This window comes from Pipistrellus hanaki (assembly GCF_964339955.1).
Source record: "Pipistrellus hanaki genome assembly, chromosome: 14".
In the NCBI taxonomy this organism is placed as follows: domain Eukaryota; kingdom Metazoa; phylum Chordata; class Mammalia; order Chiroptera; family Vespertilionidae; genus Pipistrellus; species Pipistrellus hanaki.
In genome coordinates this window covers 13,869,867-13,891,475 of record NC_140516.1, presented here as the reverse complement: position 1 = coordinate 13,891,475, position 21,609 = coordinate 13,869,867, and the positions used below count along the sequence as shown (strand labels likewise).

Sequence of the window (21,609 nt, the reverse complement as noted above, 5' to 3'; positions counted from 1 at the left end):
TTCTCTCCCAACATCTTCTACCATAATATTTTCTTAGAATGTACATGAGGAGCTGGAGCCTCAGAGGGGCTCGTTACCTGCTCAAGGCGCACAGATCCAGGTGTGTCGTGCTCTAAACCCCTTGTAATTTCATCATTCTGTTAAGATATGTTAGCCCACATGGAAGGGGAAAATAATCTTCTGGCTGTGATAGCAAAATTAAAAATATGTAGCTTTGGAAAGACAAAATTAAGGTTTTAAGCAAAGTTTTTACACTAGATGGGGAGCGACTCTCGAGGGCAAAGCAATGGCTCCTGGAGGCCCGGTGAGAAGTTCAGTTTTGGTGCTTGCTGCCCGTTACCCAGAGCCACAAAGGGGTTCTGTGTGAGCTGTGCATGTGGATAGAAATAAAGTGTAACCATCTGTAAAGATTTATGTTTTATATTTGGAAAGTTTACTTCAATCTGGAATTGCCAGTTTTATAGGATTTAATTTGAGACATAAGAAAGGTTTCTTTAAAACTCATGGACACAAACAACAGTATGGTGAGTGCCAGAGGGAAGCGGAGGAGGGGGTGGAAGAGGGTAAAGGGGGATAAATGATGATGGAAGGAGCACACCATACAGTACACACATGATGTGTTGTAGAAGTATATATCTGAAACCTATATAATTTTATTAACCAATAAATTCAATTTAAAAAATAATAAATAAATAAAAGGTTTCTTTAAGTTAACAAAGCTCCATAAAAAAATTTTTTTCCTACAGAGTTGGGTAGAAGACAATTGTAGAATCTCATTCTTAATTTATTCCTTCCACCACCTTGAAGACCTCTATATAAAAAAACATCCAGGCACGCATAAGATGCTGCTCCAAAGATGATAAAGTGAATCTATTCCTGGAGTTTGCCTTTTATCTTTATTAAATATAAACTGTATTCAATCATAAGCAAAAAACCCTATAGTAGTAAAATATATGTGTGGCAAGGTGATTGGGAGAATATATGTGAGTCATTTTAATTAAATGTATACATTTATTTGAGAGAGTGAAGACATTGTTATATGGCATTTTTTGGTCTTTTCAGCTGTTACTAGTCATTTATAATAGTCTTTCCCCAAAACTGAGGGATTTCTTTTCTCATCTTATCTGAGTTCAAGCTTAGTTCTGTTCTAAAATAAGCAACCAGAAGTGAAATAGTCAGCATGTTTGAAAGGTCAGCAGCATTGTTATACCTCAAGTGGCTCTTCTCTTCAGAAGCAGCCGTCCTCTGGTATTATCATGTGAGGTATAGTAGAAGCCTAACTTCATATATCATCTGGAATTTCTTAAGTACTTAATGAACACACAGCATACAGCTATTTCACTAAAGACTCTCATACCTTTAAAAATGTCATGGTTTCTGATGTTGTTTATAACCATTATGACTTGTCTGCCTTGCTTACCTAAATGTTTCTATCCTGTATATCCTAATTAATTTCCTTATGCCAAGCAAATATCTTTTCCCTCTGGTTGTGTTTCTCTCTCCATAACTGAAACTTTGCACAATGATGGGAATACAAACCAACAAATGCAAACCATGGGCTGTTTTAGAGGATTTTGAAATTATCTGAAGTTGTTGAAAGCATGATTCTAAAAATCCTACTTATAGCCTAAGAGTTAGATTTCAGGTCAAGAACATTTAAGATATAAAACTTCCTCTGGCATGTGGCTCAGTAGTAGAGCGTCAGCCCACCAAGGGTCGGGGGCTTGATTCCCAGTCAAGGACACATACTCGGGTTGCAGGTTTGATCCCACCCCAGTCCCAATTCATTCTCATTCTCTCTCTCTGTCCCTCCCTCCCTCTCTTTCCCTCCCTCCCTCCTCTCCCTCCCTTCCTCAATCCTCCTATTCCACTCCATCTAAAAAAAAATAATGGAAAAAATATCCTCAGGTGAAGATTAACACACACACACACACACACACACACGTATAAAACTTCATGCATGGCCTATGTCAGGGGTCTTCAAACTACGGCCCGCGGGCCACATGCAGCCCCCAGGGGAGTCTGATCCGGCCCGCCAGGTTTTTTGGGCAGTGAGCGCAGCCAAGGTGTTACAGTAGGAATTAGTAGTTCATATAGTCCGGCCCTCCAGCTCTCTGAGGGACCGTGATCTGGCCCCCACTTTAAAAAGTTTGAAGACCCCTATGTGATACAAAAAACAGCATCAGGGTTTCTAGAATTAATTTGACATTTTTTTAACTTTATCTTTTTTAAAGTAATTCAAGTCTCCAAGAAACAGCACCTCTCTCTCATTTTCAGTCTTTGAAAATTTTGGCATTATAGTAACTATTATTTCCATAGTCAGCATAATCATGCTCTGTACACCCCTAAAATAGTTTAATATTTTTTCTACAATTTTTTATTGGAAATTTCAAAATTGACTGGATATTTGCTGATATTAAGGGATTAGTGTTTATTTTTTAAACTAGTGGCCCAGTGCATGAAATTCATGCACAGAGGTGGGTTCCCTCAGCCCAGCCTGTACCCTCTCCAATCAGGGACCCCCTTGGAGAATGCTGGCAGTTGGACATCCCTCTAGCAATCTGGGACCACTGGCTTACCTTCCTACCTGCCTGATCACCCCTTACTGCCTCTGCCTGCCTGCCTGATTGCCCCTAACCCCTCTGCCTGCCTGCCTGATCACCCCTAACTGCCTCTGCCTACCTGATCACCCCTAACTGCCTCTGTCTACCTGATCACCCCTAACTGCCCTCCCCTGCCAATCTGATCTTGCCTCCAACAGCCCTCTCCTGCCAGCCTAATCTTGCCCCCAGTTGCCCTCCCCTGCAGGCCTGATCTTGCCCCCAACTGCCCTCCTCTGCCAGCCAGTTTGGTTCTGATTGGTCTGTTTCTATGCCAGTCAGTGTCAAAAGCTCTGCCTCCTAGGCAGCCATTGGTTCCTCACACTTTACACAGATTTGGTTCTGATTAGTCAGTTTCTATGCCAGTCAGCATCTCTGGGCCTATCAACAGGGCCTGATCAGAAAGGCAGGGTTTAGGGACCTTTCCCCCCTCCCTTCTTGGGAGTCCATTCTGTGGGACTCTTCCCTCTCCCCATGTTGGAGTCTCTACTTTTTCTTCAATCAATCACCTTTGCTATGGATGAATGGATGGATGGATGGAAGGAAGGAAGGAAGGAAGGAAGGAAGGAAGGAAGGAAGGAAGGAAAAAAGGAAAAAAGGAAAAAAGGAAGGAAGGGAAAAAGGAAGGAAGGAAAGAAAGACGGGGCTAAATCAGCAGCCCTGGTGGAAGCCTGGAGAGAAATGGAGGCACAGCTGCAGGCCAAACTGGGAGAGAAAGAGAGAGGCAAGTGCTGATCAAAAGCTTCCAAAGAGGCAACAGATCAGTCCCTGCTTCTCTCTTCAGGCCCCTCTCTGGCCCTGATTCACAGCCCCCTCAGCAGTCGGTGCTGGGGCACCTCACCTGCAGCACTGCAGGACTGACTTCCAATTGGTAAACCTTGGTTGTTACTGGTCATTGCAATCCAGGGTTTTTATATGTTAGGATATAATGATAGTTATGTGGTTGTGTTTAAGTTCTCTTTCAGAGATATATACTAAAACATTTATAGGTGACATATAGTCTCTGGGATTTACTTCAGAATAATATGAAAGGCAGGTAGATGAAAGTATAAATGAATAAATGTTAAATGTTTACAATTTGATGGTGGGCTCCTTTGAGGTTATTATACTATTATTAGAGGCCTGATGCACGAAGATTTGTGTAAGAATGGGCCTTCCTTCTCCTGGCTGCAGGCACCACCTTCATTCCAGCCCGGAGCTGCCTTTTGGCCTTCCCAGGCTGCCCAGAGACCCAGAGTGGCTGGGGTGGTGCAGAATGCCTGCGTCCTGCCCTGCCCCTGGCTGCTCGGCACCTGTGTATGCAAATTAACCCTCCATCGTTGTTGTGTTCGTTTGCATACTCACTCCTGATTGGCTGGTGGGTGTTGCAAATGTATGGTCAATTTGCATCTTACTCTTTTAGTAGTGTAGGTGTTTACTTTTGTATGTGGTTAACATTTTTAAATGATAACTCATAATATTTAAGTGTCTCATTTTAAACATGAGAGTCTAAATCCTTAATCTACTAAGAAAGCATTATCTTATTGAACTGGTTATGAGAAATTTTTTCTCCTTTTGATTAACAGACTGAAGATATTAAAGAGATAGCCAGAAAGACCCAAGCTCTGCCAAAGGTGAACTCGAAGAGGCAGCGAGTTGTGATTTTCACCCAAGGGAGTGATGACACTATAATGGCTACAGGTACGTGTGCAAACTCTGTGAGAAAATCATTATTATGGAGATTAATCATTCATAACAAAAGTCTATATCCTTTCTAACATAATTAATTCAAAACATGCAAACTGTGTGAGAAAACCAGTATTATGGAGCTTAATCATTTATAACAAATTTACATTCTTTCTGTTATATTTAATTCAAAACACCGTACTTTTTTTTTACCACTTTAACTCATTTTGCTTAGACACACACACACAGACACACACACTCGCACACTTCTGGCAATCATCAATATGTTCTCTGTATCCATGAGTTCGGATGTTTTTAGATTTCACATGCAAGTGAGATCAGACCTTATTTGTCTTTCTCTCTCTGACTGATTTCACTTAGCATAATGCCTTCAGGGTTCATCCAGATCATTGCAAATGGAAGGATTGCCTTCCCTTTTACAGCTGAATGTTATTTTAATGTATAAATGTGTAAGTATATATACATTTTCTTTATCCCTACATCCATCAAACAGACCACTTGGGTTGCTTCTATGTCTTGGCTATTGTAAAAAATGCTGCAATGGAACACAAGGGTACAGATTTCATTCCACGTTAGTGTTTTCATTTTCTTCAAATAAATGTCCAGAAGTGTAATTGCTCGATCATATGGTAGTTCTATTTTTAATTTTTTGAGGAAACTCCACACTGTTTTTCATAGTTGCTACACCAATTTACATTTTTATCAACAGTGCACAAGGGTTCCTTTTTCTTCATGTATGTCCTTGCCAACACACATTTCTTGTCTTTTTGATAATAGCCACTCTAACAGGTATGAGATGATCTCATTTTGGTTTTGATTTACATTTTCCTGATGATTAATGATGTTGAGCACCTTTTCATATACCTGTTGGCCATGTGTATGTATGTCTTTTATGGGAAAATATTCAGATCTTTCACCTTGTTTTTGTTTGACTTTTTTGTTTGGCTTTATGTTTGTTTTTTGTTGAGTTGTATAAGGTATATTGGATATTAGCTCCTTACCAGGTAAGTGATTAGCAAATATTTTCTCCATTCCATAGGTTGCCTTTTCATTTTGTTCATGGTTTCTTTTGTTGTGTAGGAGTATTCTTTCTTTGCTTGTTTGTTTGATTGTGATTTTAGTTGGATGTCATCCCACTTGTTTGCTTTTGCGGACTTTGCTTTTGGTATCAAATCCTAAAAATTGTCACCAAACCAGTGTCAAGGAACTTACCTCTTTTTCTTCTAAGAGTTTAATGGTTTCAGGTCTTACTTTCAAGTCTTTAATATTTTGAGGTGATTTTTGTGTTTGTTGTAAGGTAATGATACGCTTTCATTCTTTAGCATGTGGCTGTCCAATTTTCCAAACCATTTATTGAAGAGATTATTGTTTCCTCATTGTATGTTCATGGTTCCTTTGTCATAAATTAATTGATCACATATATCCGGGTTTATTTCTGGGCTTTCTATTCTGTTCCATTGACCTGCGTGTCTCTGTTTTTATACTAGTATCATACTGTTTTGATTACTGTATCTTTGTAATATAGTTTGAAATCAAAAGAAGTGTGATGCCTCCAAGCTTGTTCTTCTTTCTCAAGGTTGCTTTGGCTGTTCTTGGTCTTTTGTGGTTCCATATGAAATTTAGAATTTTTTGTTCTATTTCTGTGAAAATGTACCTTGTATAGTTTTTTTTTTTTAATAATTAAAATTTAATAATTTTAATAATTATATATGTACCTTCTATCTTGGTAGAAAATATTTTCAAGAAGATAATTTAAGAAAAATCAGTTTGAGTAAATCTACCTTGATTTTTTTACTGTGATATTTTGGAGATATTGTCAATCTAGAAATGTCTTTCCTGAAAAACATACATTTTAATTACCAAATACCTGTGCTCCAATAACATAAATGTATCCAACTATGAACAAATGTAACCCAGATATAAGTTACTTCATCAGCTTTTAAACTTAAAGAAAACTTCACTTCTGTTTTTACACAGCCATTTATTTTCATAGAAATAGCCCTGGCCGGCTTGACTCAGTAGATAGAGTGTCAGTCTGTGGACTGAGGGGTCCCAGGTTCGATTCCGGCCAAGGGCACATGCCTGGGTTTCGGCTCGATCCCCAGTGGGGGGTGTGCAGGAGGAGGCAGCCGATCAATGATTCTCTCTCATCATTGATGTTTCTATCTCTCTCTCCTTCTCCCTTCCTCTCTGAAATCAATAAAGGAACATATTTTTTTAAAGAAACAAAATAGGAATTTTATCTAGTCAACAAACATTTTATCAAATAAAATAATTAATATTGCTCTAGCTGGTTTGGCTCAGCGGATAGAGCGTCAGCTTGTGGACTGAAGGGTCCCTGGTTCACTTTTGGTCAAGGGCACATGCCCAGGTTGTGGACTCTATCCCCAGTAGGGAGTGTGCAGAAGGCAGCCAATCAATGATTTTCTCTACTCACTGATATTTCTATGTCTCTCTCCCTCCCCCTTCCTCTCTGAAATCAATAAAAGTATATATTTTTTAAAAAAGAGTTGTGGTAGCTTAAACAATTAAAAAATGGTTAATATTGTCAATATGATGTTACCTACTATTAAAGCCAAAATACCTTTTCATTTTGTCTGAACAATTAAGATTAAAATCAATCAGTTAATTAATAGTTATTATAAGAAGCAATTATTACCTTTGTGTTTATTCAGTACTCTATTGAACACTAAAACTTAAGATACGAGTCCTAAAGATCTAACTCAGAAATAAAATTAATACATATCAACATATGAATACAAGAAACTGTAATTACACTTGTTAATTACTGGTAAAAATTATGAGCACTTTTATTGACTCAGAGAAGGAAATCAATAAAACCTCAATAAAGATTTTATAGTGGCTATGAAGTAAATTTTTGTTGAACTAAATAAATATGCCTGAAGAGATAGAAGAATAAATTATTGTCAAATTTGGGGAGTAGGGACCTTAGAATTAATTCATTTCAACTTATTTTAGAATTGTCAAAAGCAAGATACAGATATTTATTTCAGAATAATGCAGTACATAGTAAATAATGAAGGGAAGTTATAGATGAAGTGAGATTTGCCATGAGTCAATAATTGCAAAAGATGGGTGGTGGATGTATGGGGATGGTCATTGTGCAATTACATCCATTTGTATATACACTTAAAATTTTTCATAATTAAAAGTATAAAATACAGAAGGACAGAAAATTAATTTTTCAATCAAAAATCAGATATATAGTATTAAGTGATTTATTTCCCCCATATACATTGATATCCTTGCTAAGCCTTGAATTTTAGGAAGTACTGAAGAAAGGAGGGCAATCTAGTCAGAGAGGATCACGTGAGCAAAGACACCACATACAGAGTAACCTTTTATTGTTGTGACGGGAAAAGCCATGTTGTTAATTTGTGCAAGAGAGAAAATAAATAAGTCATGAAAAGACACCCCTGCATTGATAATAACTGAATTGCTGTCTTTTTATAGTGTGTGGCCTATACCTGTCTTAGCAGTGAACACCATTTGGAAAAGTGAAAATCATACCGACTTTCTTACCTCATAAGAATTGTCATACTGCCTTCAGATTCACAAAATGCTATTTGGTTGCTCTTTATAGAGACATTTATTTTAAGGCTTTATTCCAGGGATACATATTGTACAAGTGTCTTGTGAATTAGCACGAATTTCCAAAAATTGAAACCTTTAAAATTAGCATCCTCTTCCTGTGACTGAATTTGTCAACTCAATTTGTTTCTTATTAAATATATTAAACCCTCTTAGGAATGCTTACCAGCAGGAATTTATTTAAGGACAGACACTGGTAATCTTTGCTGCTTCTACTATATGAAAATGAACTTAAATTAGAGGGTGTACTATATCTGCAATGCATGATAAATACAAGATGGATAGAGAATCTGTTCAGTGGTGTCAGCTACAAAAGCAAACATGATAAATGTTAATGCAGTTTTGAGCCCTGGGATAAGCTATTCAGTGCACAAGCATAGCTGAATCTCTTTGCTATGTTGTTATTCACGGCAGCCAAATAAATGTCAATAATAAAAGAGAATTAAAGATTTTCATTTCCCAGAGGCAATCCTCTAATGCGGCTTGATCTTTCATTTCATTTGTAATTCGTTCTCATGTCAGGATGCAATCATTCGCCAGGCTCTGGGTGTCATGTTAAGTCATTTAATAATGATTAAGAACATAAAAATGCTTGGCCTGTGGGGCAATCCACAGAAGAGATGCCAATTTGTTATTGTTTTTCTTCCTTTCCTCTTGAATATGGATCAGCTTTTCCCACCTCCTAGCATTAAAATACTAATGGAGATGGGGAGGGATAGTAGTTCTTTAATTTACCATAAATGACATTCCAGAATGGCTAACACACTTATTATAATACTAATTAGGAGTCATTGTTCCTTAAACTTCACACTATAGACTATTTTTAAGTGATCACTGCTAAGTTTGTGGCATTTAGCAATAATATAACAAAATCAGGTTCCTTGGTATTTAATTCTAGAGACTGTTCTCCTTTTGCAGTATGGAGGCTATAAACCACTTTCTATTACTTTATAAAGGTAATCTTTGAATTCCTCTACTCTTAGTTGCCTGTGAATCTAGTATTCCTTTTGGCCACCTCTATTACAGTTGGGTATCCATCCTCTATATCCATCCAACCAGTGGTTTTGTCACATATCATTGTTTCATTGCTCACAGGCTAATTGAGTTCCAAGTTTTGGGAAAGGGGTTGGGGTGGGGGGGTGAAGGGGGCACTGAAAAGTAGTAAGAGTAAGAAGTTGGGAATGAAAGACAGGAAAGAAAAGATGCTTCTGTTCATTTTTGTCCTTTAAACCTGTTAACTGGGGAGTTCCCTTTTTAATTACGCAATGTACAATGGGCGCATACTCTTTTACTGGGACGTGTCAGTATGTCACGCCCAGTGGATGTATTTTTATATTATTTTTTATTTATTTATACTTAATTAAAATAAATGAAATATATATATTTTTAGTTTATTTATATATAAAGCACAAAGGAAAATACAAAATTACAAACAAATAGAAAAGAATACCAACAAAAAAATGAAAACGTCGAATTAAAAAATAAATTTTACAAACAATTATAAAGATTACAAAAATATATATATTTTTATTTCTATACACAATAAAAAATATAAAAAAGTTAACAATTACAGAACAATAAACAAAAGCACACAAATAAAATAGAAATATTGAGTTTAAAAAATTGAAATATAGATGTAAAAATTCAAAACTCAATTTCCGTGTGATATGTTTTAAAACAATTGTTGATACATAGTGCTACCTTACAATCCGGACACCAGTATGTAGATTCTTTCCTAACACCTCTTTTGTAGCAAACTCGGCATTTCCTGGATTTAGTTTTTCCTATATCGCTTTTATTTGTTCTGGAAAATGCCTTTCAACTAAGCGTAATGGTTTAGATCAGTGTTTCCCAAACTTCTCTCATGATGAGAATCACCTGGTGGAGTTGTTAAAACACAGATTCCTGAATCCCAACTAAGAAGTGCTAAACTAGAATTTTTGGGAACATATAGGTAAAATTGCATACCTAACTTAGTGCTCTGTATATAACATCTGTCTTAGAGCACTAGTTAAGTATACAATTTTACCTTTATGTTCCCAAAAATTCTAGTTTAGCACTTCTTAGTTGGGATTCAGGAATCTGTGTTTTAACAACTCCACCAGGTGATTCTCATCATGAGAGAAGTTTGGGAGACACTGGTTTAGATGTAGAGCTGCTTGTTGATGTCTTTGGGTGGGTTTTCACTATGTTGTTATCTACCAATTTCTCTACACACTCTATCAAAAAGTGTAATTGATCCAAATGACCTTTATCTTTTTTGTATATAATATATGCATTGAAGCAGCACATATCAATTAATCGTAGAAAAAATTTTTATAAAATTTTTTTACCCTATTACGGGCAGCCGTGTAGGCCACCATAACTCCATCTCCCAAATCTACGCCGCCCATATTTTTGTTATAATCCAGGACAACATTCGGTTTTTCTTGCCTTCTTCCTCTCTTTTCAATCATTGTCTTTTCGTCATTATGAATAGAACTGAGCATCAATACGTCTTTTTTATTCTTCCATTTTAAAACCATAAGTTTGTCTTTGATTCTTACTATATGTTCATTTTTCTGTAATGTTTTTATTTTTATTTCACTGGGGATTCCAACTCTGTTTATCCTCATTGTTCCAACAATGGCTGTATTGTTTTGACACAAGAGTTCAGCCAAATGAATTGTGAATTGACGTATAGAAATTATCTAAGTAAATCCTATATCCTTTATTCAGTAAGTCATGTGTTAACTCCAAAACAATTCTTGTTGATTGTTTTTCTTGTGGGTAGGTCAAACCATAATTTGTGTCCTTGCCTGTGTATAAAATTATATTTTGTACGTATCCAGATTGGCTTTCACTCAAAATAAACAACTTCATTCCAAATCTAGCTCTTTTTGTAGATATGTATTGTTTCCAAGATAAATTTTCTTCCCATAATAAAAGAGATTCATCTACGCATATTTCTCGTTCACATACATAAAAACTTTTAAACTTTTCTGACAAATTATTGATGATTGGATCAATTTTATATGTTTTTTTATTATATAAAGGTTGGGGATATAAAAAATATAATTAAATAATATATAATACGAAAATAGGTAGGTAAGTATAAGTACGTACCCGTCACTGCTCACCCAGAACACGTCCACCACTCTCAATAGGGAAATTATACTGATTCTCTCCGTGTCTTAAATTCATGTCGAGACATGTATGGATGACTAATATCTTTGTTGTTCGGAAATACACATCCCACCCGTTTCAGGGCGCAACATATATTTCAAGGACGTATTCATATGTCCTACCCGTACCCGATATTGTTTACGTTTGACGTATTTATACGTCCCGCTCGGTTAACGGGTTAAAAACACCTTCCCCTCACCCTGATATGTCCCTGTGAGGAGTATTTGAATACACATCCTCAAGAAAGAGAAAGGGTGGGGAGGGATGGAGTCTAGGAGAAGAGGAGTGGAGTGTAGGGTTGTTTATTTGTTGAGACAGCTTATGTGATATAGCAATGCTGCCTATCCTTCATCTGTCACTTTGAAAAACCATTGCATTCAGGGGTCCTCAAACTTTTTAAAGTGGGGGCCAGATCACGGTCCCTCAGAGAGCTGGAGGGCCGGACTATATGAACTACTAATTCCTACTGTAACACCTCGGCTGCGCTCACTGCCCAAAAAACCTGGCGGGCCGGATCAGACTCCTCTGCGGGCCGCATGTGGCCCGCGGGCCGTAGTTTGAAGACCCCTGCGTGATCTGATAATGTTGCCTCAAGTTCTGTGATCCTGTGGTATGATGAAAACAGAACATTTTAGCAGCTAAGCATCTATTACTTCAATAACTCAGGCCTTGCTGGAGTGGGTTAATGGGGGAAAGGAGAGATATTATATATACTTTCAACAGTAAAGACTTATTTAGCTGAAACCGATTTGGCTCAGTGGATAAAGCGTGGGCCTGCGGACTGAAAGGTCCCGGGTTCAATTCCGGTCAAGGGCATGTATCTTGTTTGCGGTGCGGGCACATCCCCAGTAGGGGGTGTGCAAGAGGCAGCTGATCGATGATTCTCTCTTATCGATGTTTCTAACACTATCCCTCTCTCTTCCTCTCTGTAAAAAAAATCAATAAAATATATATTTTTAAAAAAAGACTTATTTAAAAAAAAATAAGTCAGGCCTTGGTGAATGCTTCTCTTTCTCAATTGATCACAAAGTACCAAGGACCCATTCCCAATGACAATTAATCTACATATCACATAGTCTGACATAGTCTCCTGCCCTGGAGGAGCTTATAATGTAAGATAATCACCTCATAGTGCTGTTAGTGATTTCATTATAAGTAAGTGGGGTTTTTGTAGTTACTTGTCTTCATGTTACTATATCCTTAAAGAAACTTGTCATCCCATTTGCTAGTTAAGTTTTCGTGTTCTTTGAAAACACTCAGTGCTCTGTAAGGCAAGGTCACATGTGATTTGCAGTTCTGGTAGCACAGAAAGTGGAACAGGGAAATGCCAGCTCTAAGGAAAACAACCTCAGCAGCTGGAAGAATAATGTCAGCACATCATCACAACTCCTACTGCTACAAACTATTATTATAAATCATTTTGAAAATGTTTTCTCTACTATAGCCAAACCAGCTTTACATGATGATCTCGTTGGCATAGGCTGGTGATGGTGTGGGTAGAACACATTAAATAGCAATCTTTCAGAATGTCCATGTATGGCATTCATGGAAAAAGGTTCTGACCAGCTGAGATTTTAAAGAATATAGATTTCTTAACTATGAATATAAACAACTAGGTTATTAACTTCTCTTCCATTTTTAGATTGTTTTAACTACAGAAGACAAAGTTCTTTCATTAGCCAAGGGGTCGGAAATAATTTAGAACAACATACACAGAACTGTCACATTCCTAACAATATTTGTGGGCCATGGTTTGCATGGTTGAGTAATCTCAGACCTGTCAAGAAATGGAACTTCTTTCAACTCACACCTTTCATGTTGCTAGAAAGCAAAATGGAAGACAGCCTACACTGGGCAAATGTTAGCATTTATTTCTGAAAGGACCTTTAATTCTGATATTGAAGTATAGATTACATATAGTAAAATTCACATATATTTTACTAAATAACAATGAACAACCATCATAATCAAAATGTAGAACATCTTGTGTAATATGTCTTTTGGATTTTCTATGTATATAATAATATCTGTGAACAATGGCAGTTTGGTTGTTTCTTTCCCAATCTTTTTTTCCTTTTTTTTTTTTTTTTTTTTTTTTTTTTTTTTTTTTACTACACTAAGTAGCACAATAGGCTCACTAAATACGAACACTGTTGAAATGGCTGTAGTCTGCCTAAGAAACTTCCTTTAGTATTACATGTAGTATGGGAATTCTCTTGGTTTTGTTTTTTTTAAAATGTCTTTATTTTGCCTTTCAGTGAGTATAGAACTCTACATTGAGAGCTGTATTCTTAAAGATGATATTTCATTATCTTTTGGATTCTCTTATTTTTATTAAGAAGTCCACTGTTGCTGAAACCGGTTTGGCTCAGTGGATAGAGCATCAGCCTGCGGACTGAAAGGTTCAGGTTCGATTCCGGTCAAGGGCATGTACCTTGGTTGCGGGCACATCCCCAGTAGGGGGTGTGCAAGAGGCAGCTGAGCGATGATTCTTTCTCATCGAAGTTTCTAACTCTTTATCCCTCTCTCTTCCCCTCTGTAAAAAAAAATCAATAAAATATATTAAGAAAAAAAAAAAAAAGTCCACTGTTAAGTCTTATTTTTGCTCTTTTGAATATATTATTTTTATTTTCGCTGGCTGGTTTTGAGAATTTTTCTTTGACTTTCACTCTGTATTTGGTTCTTATTTTTCTTGTATTTATCCTGCTAGGGTTAATTTTAGTGCTTCTCAAATTTACGGTTGATGCTCTTACCAATTTTAGAAACTTCTCAGCTATTAATCTCTTTAGATACTGCACGCTCTCTTTCCAATTGAGGTACAAATTACATATGTTTTATGCCCTTTTTTTTTTCCTTTTTCTTCTTTTTTAATTTAATAAATCTTTATTGTTCAGATTATTACAATTGTTCCTCTTTTTTCCCTCCATAGCTCCCCTCCACCAGGTTCCTACCCCACCCTCTACCCTTACCCCCCACTGTCCTCATCCGTAGGTGTATGATTTTTGTTCAGTCTTTTCCCACACCCCCACTCCCCTTTTCCCCAAGAATCATCAGTCCACTCCCTTTCTATACCCCCGATTCTATTATATTCACCAGTTAATACTGTTTATCAGATTTTTTATTTCCTTTTTTTTTAGATTCACTTGTTGATAGTTACATATTTCTTGTTCATAATTTTTTTTAATATATTTTATTGATTTTTTTTTTACCCCCTCCCTCCCTCCCACACATCCCCTCCCTCCCCAAAGTTTTGTGTCCATTGGTTGCACTTATATGCATGTATACAAGTCCTTCGTTGATCTATTTTCTCCCCCATATCTTCCTCCCCTCCCCGCTGTAATTTGACAGTCTACTTGTTGATATACTGTCACTATATCTATCTTATGGTTCATCAGTTTATAATGTTCTTTATTATCCACAAATGAGTGAGGTCATGTGGTGTTTCTCTTTCATTGATTGGCTTGTTTCACTCAGCATGATGTTCTCCAATTCCATCCAGGTTGCTGCAAATGATGAGAAATCCTTCTTTTTTATGGCAGCATAGTATTCCATTGTGTAGATGTACCAAAGTTTTTGGATCCAATCATCTGCTGACGGACACTTCGGTTGTTTCCAAATTCTGGCTATTGTAGATTGTGCTGCTATGAACATAGGGGTGCATATATCCTTTCTGATTGGTGTTTCTAGTTTCTTGGGATATATTCCTAGAAGTGGAATTACTGGGTCGAATGGGAGTTCCATTTTCAGTCTTGAGGAAACTCCAGACTGTTCTCCACAGTGGTTTCACCAGTCTGCACTCCCACCAGCAGTGCACGAGGGTTCCTTTTTCTCCACAACCTCGCCAACACTTGTCGTTTGTTGATTTGTTGATGTTGGCCATTCTGACAGGTGTGAGATGGTACCGCATTGTTGTTTTGATTTGCATCTCTCGAATAATTAGTGACTTTGAGCATGTTTTCATGTGCCTTTTGGCCTTCCTTCTGTCTTCTTTTGAAAATATTCTATTTAGGTCCATTGCCCATTTTTTAATTGGATCATTCATCTTCCTTTTATTTAGTTGTATAAGCTGTTTGTATATGTTGGAGATTAAACTTTTATCAGTGGTAACATTTGCAAATATGTTCTCCCACACAGTGGGCTTTCTTGTTGTTTTGTTGATGGTATCTTTTGCTGTAAAAAAGCTTTTTATTTTGATGTAGTCCCATTTGTTTATTTTCTCTTTAGCTTCGATTGCGCTAGGGGTAGTATCAGTGAAGAAGTTCTTTTGGCATACGTCTGAGATTTTGTTGCCTGTGGTTGCTTCTAGTATTTTTATGGTTTCCCGTCTGATGTTTAGGTCCTGTATCCATTTTGAGTTTATTTTTGTGTATGGTGTAAGTTGGTGACCTAGTTTCATTCTTTTGCATGTATCTGTCCAATTTTCCCAACACCATTTATTGAAGAGACTGTCTTGACTCCATTGTATATTTGTGCCTCCTTTGTCAAATGTTAATTGAGCATAGTGATTTGGGTTGATATCTGGGTTCTCGATTCGATTCCATTGATCTATATGTCTGTTTTTGTGCCAGTACCAGGCTGTTTTGAGAACAGTGGCTTTGTAATACAGTTTGAAGTCTGGTATTGAGATACCTCCTACTTTACTCTTCTTTCTCAGGATTGCTGTGGCTATTCGGGGTCTTTTATTGTTCCAAATGAACTTTTGGAGAGTTCTTTCTAGGTCAGTGAAATATGCCGTTGGTATTTTAATGGGGAGTGCATTGAACCTATAGATTGCTTTAGGAAGTATGGACATTTTGATGATGTTGATTCTACCAATCCATGAACATGGTATGTTCTTCCATCTGTTTACATCTTCCTCTATTTCTTTTTTCAGTGTCGTGTAGTTTTCCGCGTATAGGTCCTTTACTTCCTTAGTTAAGTTTATTCCTAGGTATCTTAATTTTTTTGGTGCGATGGTAAATGGAATTGCTTTTTTAGTCTCTGTTTCTATAAACTCACTGTTGGTGTATAGAAATGCCATAGATTTCTTGGTGTTAATTTTGTATCCTGCTACATTGCCAAATTCATTTATTAAGCCAATTAGTTTTTTAATGGAGTCTTTTGGGTTTTTTATATACAATATCATGTCGTCTGCAAATAAGGATAACTTTACTTCTTCTTTTCCAATCTGGATGCCTTTTATTTCCTCCTCTTGTCTAATTGCAATGGCTAGTACTTCCAGTACTATGTCAAAGAGGAGTGGCGATAGTGGGCATCCCTGTCTTGTTCCTGTTCTTAGAGGGAATGGTTTTAGTTTTTGCCCATTGAGTATGATGTTGGCTGTGGGTTTATCATATATAGCTTTTATTACGTTGAGGTATGATCCTTGTACTCCCACCTTGTTAAGAGTTTTTATCAGGAAAGGGTGTTGGATTTTATCAAATGCTTTTTCTGCATCAATTGATATGACTATATGATTTTTATATTTCAACTTGTTTATGTGATGTATCACGTTTATTGATTTGTGGATATTGTACCAACCTTGCATTCCTGGAATAAATCCTACTTGGTCATGGTGTATGATCTTTGTGATGCTCTGCTGGAGCCGATTTGCTAGAATTTTGTTGAGGATTTTGGCATCTATGTTCATGAGGGATATTGGTCTGTAATTCTCTTTCATTGAGTTGTCTTTATCAGGTTTTGGTATTAGGGTGATGCTGGCTTCATAGAAGGAGTTTGGAAGTGTTCCTTCCTCTTGAATTTTTTGGAATAGTCTGAGAAGGATAGGTTTTAGTTCTTCCTTGAATGTTTGGTAAAACTCTCCTGTGAAGCCATCTGGCCCTGGGCTTTTGTTTGCTGGAAGCTTTTTGATGACTGTTTCAATTTCTTCCCAAGTCACTGGTCTATTGAGATTTTTAGATTCTTCCTGATTGAGTTTTGGAAGTTTGTATTTTTCTAGGAATATGTCCATTTCCTCCAGGTTGTTCAGTTTGTTGGAATAGAGTTGTTCGTAGTATTTTGTAACAATCCGTTGTATTTCAGTGGGGTCTGTTGTTATTTCACCTCTTTCATTTCTGATTTTGTTTATTTGGGTCCTCTCTCTTTGTTTCTTGGTTAGCCTGGCTAGAGGTCCATCTATCTTGTTTATTCTTTCAAAGAACCAGCTCTTGGTTTTGTTGATCTTATGTATTGTTTTTTTGGTCTCTATGTCGTTTATCTCCGCTCTGATTTTTGTTATTTCCTTCCTTCTGCTTACACTGGGCTTTTCTTGTTGCTCCTTTTCTAACTCTTTGAGTTGTAGAGTTAGATCATCTGTTACTATTTTTTCTAGTTTTTCGCAATAGGCTTGTAAGGATATGAACTTCCCTCTCAAAACTGCTTTTGCTGTGTCCCATAGATTTTGGATTGTTGTGTTTTCATTGTCATTTGTTTCCAGGATGTTTTTAATTTCTTCCTTGATTTCTCTGGTAACCCAGCCCTTGTTTAATAGCAAGCTGTTTAGTCTCCATGTGTTTGATTTCTTTGGATTATTTTTATTGCAGTTAATTTCCAGTTTTATGCCATTGTGGTCTGAGAAGATACTTGATATGATTTCTATCTTCTTGAATTTGAAGAGACTTTGCCTATGTCCCAAAATGTGGTCTATCTTTGAGAATGTCCCATGTGCACTTGAGAAGAATGTATATTCTGTGGCTTTGGGGTGGAGTGTCCTGAAGATGTCAATTAATTCCAACTGGTCTAGTGAGTCATTTAGGATTGATATTTCTTTGCTGATTTTTTGTTTAGATGATTTGTCGAAGGGTGACAGTGGGGTATTAAAATCTCCTACTATGATTGTATTGCTATTAATCTCTCCCTTAATGTCCTCCAGCAGTTTTTTAATGTATTTGGTTGCTCCTGTATTGGGTGCATATATATTTACCAGGGTTATTTCTTCTTGTTGGATTGTTCCCTTTATTATTATGAAGTGGCCATCATTATCTCTTGTTATGTCCTTCACTCTGAGATCTAATTTGTCAGATATAAGTATTGCTACCCCAGCTTTTTTTTCATTTCCATTTGCCTGGAAAACTTTTTTCCATCCCTTCACCCTCAGTCTGTGTGCATCTCTTTTTCTGAGGTGGGTTTCTTGTAGACAACGGATGTATGGGTCTTGTTTTCTTATCCAATCTGTTACCCTATGTTTTTTGATTGGAGCATTTAATCCATTTACATTTAAGGTTATTATTGATAGCTACTCATTTGACGCCATTTTTATTCTATACCCATGTTCCTTCTTCACTTCTTATTTCTTTATTTTTACAGTAGACCCTTTAGCATTTCTTGCATTGCTGGTTTGGTGGAGATAAATTCCTTCAGTCTTTTTTTGTCTGTGAAGCTCCTGATTTCCCCTTCAATTTTGATTGATAGCCTTGCTGGGTACAGTATTCTTGGATTCAGACCCTTCCTTTGCATGACTTTGTATATTTCGTCCCATTCCCTTCTGGCCTGATAAGTTTCTGTTGAGAAATCAGTTGCTAGTCTGATGGGGGTTCCTTTGTATGTAACTTTCTGTCTCTGGCTGCTTTTAAGATTCTTACTTTGTCATTGTTGTTTGCCAATTTAATTATAATGTGCCTTGGAGTCTGTCTTCTGGGATTCATTTTGCTTGGGACTCTGCGGGCATCTTGGATTTGTGTGGTTTTTTTCTTTTCTATTTCAGGAAAGTTTTCTGTCATTATTTCTTGAAATACTTTTTCCATGTCTACCTCAGTTTCCTTTCCTTCCGGAACCCCTATTATTCGAATATTATTTTGTTTTGTTATGTCCCAAAGCTCCTGTAGGCTCTCCTCCTGCTTTTTAATCTTTTTTTCTAGAAGTTGCTCTACTTGGGTATTTTTTTCCATCTTATCTTCTAGCTCACTGATGCGGTCCTCTGCTTCATCTAGTCTACTCTTGATGCTTTCTATTGAGTTCTTCATGGTAGCGATGTCACTTTTCATTTCTTCTTGGTTCTTCTTCAGTTCCTTATGGCTCTTCTTCATTTCCTCATGGTTCTTCCTCATTTCTTCTTGGCTATTGTCAAATTTCTCTTCCATTCTTTTTAGCCATGCTATGATCATTACTCTGAATTCTTGCTCTGGTAGGCTGCTTACCTCTGACTCGTTTACTTCCTTTTCTGGTGATGCCTGCTTTTCTTTCACGTGCGGACTATGTTTTTGTCTCCCCATCTTTTCAGGAAGTCTGGTTATGTGGTATTCCTTCTCCTGCGTTGATTTTTGAGGTACAAAATACAACACTACCAGGTACAACACAAGAGGCACTTAACAGGAATGTATTTACAATATTAATAACCTCTAATAAAGGTGACCACTAGAGAAAGGCAACTTAGGGGATAGTTGAGAAGGAATAGAGGTAAAAATAAAATAAAGAAAAAATTTTTTAAAAAATTTAAAATTAAAATTAAAAAAAAAAAATTAAGTAAATTAAAAAAAAAAGAGGGATAAAGAGATAGAAAAAGAAGAAGAGGAAAAAAATAATGACAAAATGAAGTTGGAAAACAGGGGAAAAAAGAAGATGGAGAGAGAGAGAAAGAGAGAGAAGAAGCAAACTAAAAGAGAAATGTGAAACAAACTATATATATGTGGAGAAAATTGCCAAAGAACAACCTCTGGACCCCGCCAATGCCAGTAACAATATTTGGAGATTAATACAAACTACTATATCCACTATTATTAAGTAAGGCTATGATATACAGAAGTAAAAAAAAACAAACAAAAACAGAGGATTTAAAAAAAATACAAAGCAACAATAACAATACAGGAATAAGCATAACAATTTCACTAAAAAGCATAAAAATTCACAATAATCAACCTTCACACAAACAATGCGACAAGGATAGAGGGGAGAACAGATTTTTTTTTTTTTTTTAACTAGTTAATATAGTGCAGAGATTGGTATTTATACACTTGGATCAGGGGTTGGAACTTAGGTCTATAAGTATAGTGAGAGCTTTAGCAGGGGGTATACAGAGAGAATAGAGGAAAAACTAAAGCCAGAATGGGATAGGATAAACTGTAGACTAAAGGGTAAAGTTTAGTAGGAGAGTGATAGTGTAAAGGTTGAGTTGGGATAGGGTTGAATGATGCTATAGTAGAGATTAAAATAGAATGAAGGTTACTCCTAATGTAAAATAAAGAAAAAATAAAATGGTACTAGAGAGAGAGAGAAAAAAAATAAATAAAAAATTTTTTAAAAAATTGCAAAGTAGCAGTAGTAATAGTGATGATAGAGATTGAAAAATGTAATAATTGAAAAGGTAAAATCAAGTAAGGAAAAAAGAAAAAAAATTGTTTCTTAAGTAAAAGATATGAAAAAATGAAAATTAAATAAAAGATGTAAAAAATGAAAATAAAATAAAGAATAGCAAAATTAGCATAAAAATGACCAGTAGTAGTCCCTTACTTCCTCAGTTAATGTATTTGGCACTTCTGATTCTCGGACCAGACAGTCTTGCAGTTCCCAGCTTTCCACTGCACCTCAGTTTTGTAAGGTAATCCTTAATTTTAAGTAGGCTATATCTTAGTTATTTGTGTCCATTTATTTTTGATTAATTAAAAGACAAAAGAAAAGAAAAGAAGAAAAAAAAAAAAAAAAGAAGGGCAGTTTGTAATTCAGCTCTTAGGTGTCAGTGTTTCTGGTTTGACCTCCCAGTCTTTTGGTTGCTCTGGCCTTCTTCTCTATGGCTCTAGCTGGCAGGGTGCTAGCTGGCTCCCAGACTATCTCTTCTGGCTCCGATCCCTTGTTTCCAGGAAGGGAATTTCTCCCTGCAAATTCCCCGGATATGCCCAACTAGGCAGGCCTTCCCTAGTATTCCGAAGCTAGGGGTTGAAGGGGATCAGGCGCCGAGGTGTCCAGATGTTCCGCCCTTGGCCCCTGTCCCCTGTCCCCTGGCGTTTTTTTTTTGTTTTGTTTTGTTTTTTTTAAATAAAATAAAAAATTCCCGCTTCTGGGGAAGCTTATGCCAAACCCAGCACTAGATGTCGCTGCAGCCTTCTTAGGGCTCAGCTTTGCGGGCGCTCCATGGAGGCGGGGCCGGAACCCTCCGGCTACCAAAGCTGGCCGTGCCGCAGGACCGCGATCTCTCAGGCTTTCCCCGCAAACTCTGACCTTTCCGTGGGTGACCGAAGAACTCCTTTGAATCCACGCGCCTGCGCCAATTCGGGCGTCTCAGCTACTGGATGGACCTCTCCGCTGTGGGCTTTCCCGGCCTCAGAGAAGCCACTCCTTTCTCGCAGCGCCTCCGCCGCTGCCGCTGCCGCTGCCGCGGGCCGCCGCTGCCACTGCCGCTGCTGGCCGCCGCCGTGGCCAGAAAATTCTGTCCAAAGGATCGCTCCCTAGCTTGCTAGAGACCTCGGCTGCCCCTCAGCTGCTAATCAACCCTCCCTGAGCGACTCAGATGCCACTTTTATCTGTTCTGGGACCAGAGTCAGAACAGGTCCCACTGTTCCGTCGCCATCTTCAAGCTCCGCCCCCTAAGTCCGGGTTCAGTCTCTTGTTCATAATTTTTATCTTTATCTTCTTCTTC

At 37.3% G+C, this 21,609-nt stretch overlaps 1 protein-coding gene across 2 annotated transcripts in view; it reads left to right on the top strand.

Annotated features, from left to right (window-relative positions):
- The window catches only part of ADK (adenosine kinase), a 430,010-nt gene that overhangs the window by 326,411 nt on the left and 81,990 nt on the right, over positions 1-21,609 (top strand). For both annotated transcript variants that reach the window (XM_084904889.1, XM_084904890.1), the window contains exon 9: positions 4,166-4,280. In XM_084904889.1, coding sequence (XP_084761015.1) covers positions 4,166-4,280 — 115 coding nt within the window. The remainder of the gene's footprint in view (positions 1-4,165; positions 4,281-21,609) is intronic.